Source organism: Eucalyptus grandis, chromosome 6 (assembly GCF_016545825.1).
Source record: "Eucalyptus grandis isolate ANBG69807.140 chromosome 6, ASM1654582v1, whole genome shotgun sequence".
Classification (NCBI taxonomy): domain Eukaryota; kingdom Viridiplantae; phylum Streptophyta; class Magnoliopsida; order Myrtales; family Myrtaceae; genus Eucalyptus; species Eucalyptus grandis.
This window is the reverse complement of record NC_052617.1, coordinates 47,029,680-47,037,424: the sequence shown is the minus strand read 5'-3', so window position 1 is coordinate 47,037,424 and position 7,745 is coordinate 47,029,680. Positions and strand designations below refer to the sequence as shown.

General features: G+C 42.9%; 1 protein-coding gene across 1 annotated transcript; it reads right to left on the bottom strand.

Moving 5' to 3' along the window:
• Window positions 1-3,822: 3,822 nt before the first annotated feature.
• Window positions 3,823-4,866, bottom strand: LOC104455667 (E3 ubiquitin-protein ligase RHA2A-like). Its single transcript, XM_010070422.3, is given in 2 exon segments — window positions 3,823-4,556; window positions 4,559-4,866. Coding segments are annotated over 2 exon segments (567 nt in total). The 5' UTR covers window positions 4,778-4,866; the 3' UTR covers window positions 3,823-4,208.
• Window positions 4,867-7,745: the final 2,879 nt, after the last annotated feature.

The following is a 7,745-nucleotide window of genomic DNA, read 5'->3' as shown; positions in this document are numbered from 1 at the left end:
CGAAGATCCTCCAAATGGAGCCGCATATGTTGCATTGAATTCGGTGGTTAAAAATAAATGACCATTTACTTCGGTGTGAAAATCATGGAAGTTTTATTCTTTTTTCTATTTTGAAAAAGGACATTCATATGTAAAGTAAGTAGAGGGTTAAGCCTGTTGAAGCCCAAACGTAAGGGCAGAAAGGGCTGAGCTGCGTCTGGAGAATTGTGGCCACAATTCCTGATCTTTTGAACATTGAACTGTCATACAGATTTCCGTCTTTCGGAAATTGGAGTAGAGTGGTACCGTCGCTTTTTTGTGCATCAACTCGAGTCTACCTTTCTGGTCCAATCGAACTTAGGACATCCTCGTACGAACTAGGAGATTCACAAGCATATCACTTCCCAGTAGCTATTCTTGGATTCCGATACTTGGATTCGGGTATTCCCTTCAATCAGCTGATTAACGTGCAAGTTACCATCCCATCTCGGTGGAAATGACACCTTTTGCAGCAAACATGATCGGAAGAGGGCAAATCACCGACGAAGTTCATTTTTCACGTTGCGTAGTTATAGACGCTAGGTTCAAAACACCCGAGAAGGATGTTGACTAATCCTAGACTGCAACTAACGCAGTACATTAACCAAAAATAGAAAAAAAAAATGGTGTTCTCAATGTGACGGTGGATAGAGCAATTGATTTTCTCGACCACATTTTTGTTGCACTGATCGACATGACCAAGTACATAACTCCAACATAGTTTTCTTGAACTTTTTGAATCTTCTCATGCCGTCGATCGATCCAAGATGACAAAGATAGAAATATCGGGAGGGCTCCTTTTCATTTTTTTTTCTCTGTCTCGAACCCATTTCTCTTGTTCCTGTTTTATGACATTTTGTCATATCTCTTGAACAAACCCGACTTTTTTTTTTCTGTGAGATGATTACAAGTTTTGATGCATTCTTCGATGAACTTGTAATTACTTCTAATAACGACCCACGAGGCGTGTTTGAATTTGCGATCATGCCTCGATCGGTCTCTCGTATATATTCTGACCTCTCGCCTGATGAATAAGTTCTAACGCGCGCATATGTGAGGACGAGTGAAGAAATCGATACAGACAACAACGGTTTGGTTATAAAAAGACAACATGCTCTCGAAGGGACCACAATAAAAATTATATCTTAGATCGATTCTCTGCCCTTTTCTAGCACGACCACTCCTTGTCGTTTCTTCTACAGAGTCTCAAGGCCATCGTCATCTTTGCTCCTTATTTTTTCCACCAAGACTGGAATTGGGGTTGCTCAAAGTAGTTGAGGTTCGAAGGGGGGGGGGATGGATTTGGGGATTTTGGGGTTATCTGGCGCTTTAGTTGCTCGATTAAAAAACTGTTGTTTGTCTGCGGAAAAACAGTAACTTTTACTCCATGTCGTGCAAGTGGCAGTTACTTACTTATAGGACGGCCAGAGTTAACTGGATTAACATATCAAATAGATCAAACGAGACTTAATAAAAAAGATTTGATTTTACTCTCTCGATCACGATTGAATACCTACAAAAGTTTTAGGATTGATTGCGTAAAACTCGTCCCCCCAGGGAACCCCCCAAGGTTGTAATTCTTTTCCCGAACTTCACCTGTGCTCTCTGTGCTCTGTTCATCTTTGGCCGTTTGCCTTCCTTGCATTTCTGGTTTCCTTTACCTGCCATCTCGCTACAGTCCATCTGGGGTCGCCATAGCTTTCGGCAGCGTAACTTTGCTATTTCACTATGTCACGACGTGCTGCAACAGTGATCGCAAGAGACTTTCGACAAGAAACTGCTCCATAACAGAACAGTTCTGTTTTAGCTTCAGCAAATTTCAACACCGTGATTCTTCTTGGGTTCACAAATAACATCCGCAATGTTGAAATCATGTCTCGAACTTAAGCGCATTGAATTGAATCCGGCCCGAATTGAGGTGGTTAAGACAACCGGCCGTGTGAAAGTAAAGTGCTGTGGTTCTTGGTCGTGAAATGAAGGGGGCGCGCTTTCCACGTTTGTCTGAATATGTTCCGGAGGCCGCCAGAGAGACGTGAAGAGAAAAAGTGCAAAGATTGAACTCGGTTGACCAGCGAAAGTCTTTCACTCAGTGAATTGCAATCCAAGGAGGATTAGGGTTTGTATCTGTGAAATTTTGTGATGAGATTTGTGAATTCCTTTGCGAGATTGAGGAATTATTTAGTGAGAAATTCATGTTTGAGCGATGATTGTAATATCAATTGTATTACTTAATCTATAGTAGAATTATTTACCACTCTCCCGTGAACATGTGTAAATTCGACATCCAATATACTTTCTTGTTCTATTTATTTTATTATTCAATCATTTAATTCTTTTGCTTCTGCAACGCACACAATACTTTGAGTGATGGTACCTTGAGTCTGGATTTCTATGAACTGAATTAAATGGTAAATCCTACCCTAAAAAGTAGAACCCAAAAGATTAGAGACTTGAACTTGTGTTTGCATCATGTCATGTTGCGCCTCCTCATAATTCATTTCTTGTTTTCGCATACCTTATGGTTGTATCAATATCTTACGTTGAACCGCTTTGTTGCTTATACTATTTTACTATAATTGTTATTTTTCACATTTAAAAAAAGTTTAAAAAAAAATGAAACTGACTTCTCAAGTAGACTCTAGAATTAGCCCCAAAAACAAGATAAGTTCAAGTTTTGGGGCTAAGTATTATATTCCGAAAACTAGAACCCGATTCTAACAAGATAAATTCCCTAAGTTCCAAGGTTAGAATTTATGTATCTTGAAACCGATTATCCTTATTATATATCGAGAAATCTTACTAAAATTTACTTAATCATATGGTAATTTTTTGTTGCGTGTTTAGAGAAGTCAACCTATCTAATCATGGATCCACTTGTTTTGATACCCAATCGAGATTCGTAACGTCCAGCAAGTGAAAAGAAAAGAAAAAAGAGCAAAAGTGTTCAACACTTCACATCGCACATTGTCAAAAGTCTTGTTGTAGTATTGATTGACACATTGTGTCTGCCCTGTTTACATGAGTCTAACGTGTTCTGCCGCATTTTAGTTGCATCATCATTTCACCCCCAACTCTGCAGGATACATCCGCTGACTTTTGCGTGCCACTATCCAATTTGATATAATCACTATAAAAAAGGAGGGCTAGAAATCTCCAAATAAATACATATAGAATTCTCCAAATCAACTCACCTCAGCGAGGCGAAAATATATTTCAAACACGGAAAGACAAAATGCCGAGGCTCTAATTTGATGGTCCAAAAGTACACATGGATAAGAGTTCTCCCCGACAAATTTGCTCAAGATATTATTGATTTTCAACACTAATTTTTTTATTTATTTCGGGCAAATAGAATCCTATTCCAAAATTTTTACTCCTTTGTAAATATTGACATAATTTTATCTCATACCACTTGATAGTTAGTTTTATATATTTTTTGCATTCGTGGAATCTCATCGTAACAGGAAATTCGAGCAGTTGAATTTGATTTTTTATATTGATTAAAAAGTTTTAAGAAGTGGGCACTCATCAGACCGACAACCTCACAAGCACTTTACACCATTTCACCTGCCCTAACCCTTTTTTTTAAAAGACCGAAACAGCCATCACATCCCAAATTATGTAGACGCTTCGAGAGAATTCTCTAGCAACGTGATTTGTCACCATTTGCCCAATGATTTCGACCTATAAGACCGAACACGCCCGTCGAAATTATACGTCGATCATCGATGACGCGGTCGGCCTGTCCTTTCTAATTTTTTTCCACGAGAAAAAGATCCAGAGCGATGTCGACAAATTGCAGCATACAAAAAAAGATATACCTCCCTATTTTCCTTCTTTTATCACAGGCGGAGCACGTTCCAGATAATTTACACCGACGTTCGAAAAGATCTCCGAACGAGCCCTTCAAAAATCACAGTGGCAGGACATGACTGACAAAAAAGGGAAAATCGATCTACGGAATGAACAAGAACAGGAGAAAACGAGGGAAAGAAAAAAGGGGCACGGAAGTTAATCTAGGGTCAAAACTGCAAATACCCAAAAGAAGAAAGGAAAAAAAAGAAAAGAGAAACGAACGGAAATTTTGCCGAAGCGGCCCTCATCATCAATCATCGTAATCATGACGACGAGAAGCAACCGTCGCTGCTCTTTCCCCTCCACCGACCGACCGACGCGCGCGCGCGCCTGCCTCACCGCGGGGAGAAGAAGGCCGCCACGTCCCCGCCCACGCGCCGGGCGGTGAGCTCCACGCGCTCGTCGGGGACCAGCTTCGACCGGCACACCGGGCAGTCGAACTTGAGCTGATCGAGCCATCCGTCGAAGCAGCGCTTGTGGAACACGTGTCGGCACGGCAGCCGCCGCACGCGGTCCCCCTCCCCGAGCCCGCACAGGCACACCATACAGCACTCCGAGCAGGTGCCGCCGCCGACGCCGACGCCGCCGCCTTCCTGGACGGAGAACCGGTCGGAGAGGAGCCGGTTGAGGTTGAGCTGCTCGGCGAGGACGATCAGGCCGGCGAGGCTGGAGCCGAGAGGGGCGGAGAGGAAGCGGGCGTCGTCGTCGCCGCCGTCGCCGTCGGGGGCGGGGGCGGCGGGGTGGAGGTCGAGGTCGGGGGCGTCGAGGGGGCGGGGAGGCCGAGGGAGTGGAGGAGGCAGGAGAGGGAGGAGCGGAGGTGGGCGACGCAGGTGGCGGCGAGGGCGAGGAGGAGGAGGGGGATGGAGTCGGAGGAGACGTCGTTCAGCTGGCTCTGCAAACCCATTTTTCTTCCCTTCCCTTCCTCGCGAAGGTGCTCCCGATTCGATTTTCGCTGCTGCAGTCGATTCGAGAGAGAGAGAGAGAAGGAAAGAGCGAGTGTGATGGAATGGGGTCGCTGGTTTTATGGAGGAGGAGAGAGAGAGAGAGAGAGAAGGGAAGGGGGAGGCTTTTTGGCGTATTTGCGGCGTGTGATGATATCGTGGCATGTGCGAGGGGATTCGCCATTGGATCGTTGCTCGTTTGTTGGGCCTTTCTTTCGTCCAATTCTGGAGGTCCCCTCTCCCCTCGGGGTCATTTTTTCTACGCTTTTCCCCATGATTTCCATACAAAATATAAACACGATTAATATCATGAAAATTTTCAAATTGGTACCATTGCAAATTAATTTTTAATAAATTAATTTTCACGTGAACTTATCATGTCATTTAAGTTATTGCCACGTTTCATTTAACTCGAAAATTTCACAATAAAACTTTATAGAAGTTAACGAAGGGTAAATATGTTATATGAGTACTAGTCTTGAGAGATTTTGGTGAGTAAAAATTAGTTTGTGATAAATTTATTATATGTGTATTAGTCTGAAGTTTTTTATGATCTAAAAATTAATTTAAGCTAAATTTGTTATGGATTTATCATTTTTGGATTTCCTTGATATTATCCCAACTTAAAAAGATTTATGATGGAGGGGGAAATTTCTTCTTTATTTGATTTGACAATGGTTAAGTGGCTATAAGGATATTGATGCTTTGATCATGAGCTTTCCTATTATCGAACCATTGACGTCCTTGGCCGTCCGGCAATCCCATGAGCATATGCGGTTCAAATCGATGCGACAAGATATACCATATTTCTCACAAGCCATCATTTGATAAAACATCGCGAAGTGACTTATTTTTTTTCAAAAGTGTTAGGTTACTTTTAACATATTAGTTGATTTGGATTGATGGGAATTATATGTCCTGAAGGAAGGTACTCTAATTTGCATTTACCTAAGACCTTCGTAGATTGATTTTAGATCATTTGCAGTCTTAACTTTTATAATTTGAAACTCAAACAACAATGGATTTGACATCCCAAGCTTCATATTAGTTTGGAGAGGCATGTCAAGTACTTCATAAATCAGTACAAAACATTGATAAATATAAACCGAATGAATAAATGTTGAAAAGTAACTCAAACGAGACTCAGTAAATTAAAATTAGTTAGTAATCTAATGAGAGAAAAATCGGTGAGTCATGCAAATAAAATTTGCATGTACATATAAGAGTTGACAAAAATTACTTGTTTGTAAGAGAGACCAAAAAGGATGATAAAGAAAAAAAAATAAAAAATTGGTAACTCAAATGAGAATTAGTAACTTAAAAGTAGGAAAAAAATCAATTATTCACTCAATAAAAATTGGTGAACTTAGACAAGATTAAGTAAATTTAACACGTTGGTGAGAAGACTAGCAAAAGTTAGTAAAAGATAACAAGAATTGATAATTTGTAAACTGTAAAAAATTGTTGGTAATTTTATAAAGCGTTAGTAAGTTACCATTAGTTACCGAGAAATCAAGTGGCCAATAACTTTTTTTACCAACCATTTCCTAGCCCTTACCAAAATTTTCAAAATTCTACTTGCATGGAAAAGAAAACTCGTTTTTCATAATAGAATGGTGGAATTATTGGGAAAGGAGATTGCATCTTTCTATCTCTCTTTTTATATCTAAATTGTTCTCTCTTGTTTGCTCTCCAATAAAGCATTATGGGTAATCAATTCCAAAGTGGGCAAGTTCCAAACTTGGAACTTGAAACATGGAAACTATTCTATCAAGCTCAGCTCTCGGTATTTGGAATCTAAAACTAACCCTATCTACCCTAAATTGGCTTGGAAACGAACTAGTTGGCTCTAGGGTCAACCTAGAAAACTGGCCAAGCACTCTTTTTTCTTTTTTCTTTTTCCTTTTTGTTTCATCTTGTTAGATATACAATATGCATGTATGAAACATGAATACCATTCTTTCTGCTTTAGGATAATATGTCAAGCATGTTCGATTTCAACAAATATTTTATGTTTAAAAAAGAAAGATAAAACCGGATTGGTTTCGAGTTCTCAGGCAAAATCGAACCAAACCAGGAAAGTCAGTTCCTAATTTTTGGTAATGGGAAGGGAACTAGACCAACGCTTTGTGAATTGGTCTTGACTAATTCTCAATTTGAACTGGTCCGGTTGTTGACCCTTACAAAGCATGACAGTCCTCTTAGGGTGCGTTTGGGAACCACTTCCCAAAGCCCCTTTGAAGCCCCTAAAGGTACTTGGCCAAATCTTGAGCCGTTTGGGAAAAAAATTTGAGCCCGCATTCAGGGAATGCTAGCATGTGTGGCCGAAAGCCCAAGGCGGGGGGACCTGCCTTGGGCTTTCGGCTTTTTCGGCATGCCCACACGGGCACTGTTCATAACTTTTTTTTTTTTCCGAAATTGTCCTCACGAATGTTTTGTTTTTCCGGTTCTTGCCCTTGTGTCGCAACTGTTCATCTTCTGCAGGGGATTCGGTTCCGATTACTGGTGTGAGTGGCCGGCATCGCTAGAGGGACGCCGCGATCGTCGGGGTGGCGCGACCGACGCCGGAGATGGCGCAACCGACGCCGGAGGTGGCGCGACCGAGGGTCGGGTCACCGCAAACCCGGATGCAGGGCGGCAGACGGTCTTCTCCTTCCGCGAGCTTCTTCTTCCGCGAGCGATCGCCGGCGACCGTCGCCCGTGACGAGCGACGCGGGCGGTGGCGCGACCGCCGCGACCCACGGCAAGGGCGGGTCACCGCGACCCAGATGGGGGCGCGCGGGGTCGCGGGAGGACCTCGCCGCCCCGATCCGGGTTGCGCGACCTCGCGGCCCCTCGGATCCGGGTCGTCGCGGCGGCGTCGCGCGACCTCCCGCGACCTCACCGCCCGGCTCCGAGAGGGCGCGCGGGCCGCGCGACCCGCCGCGACCC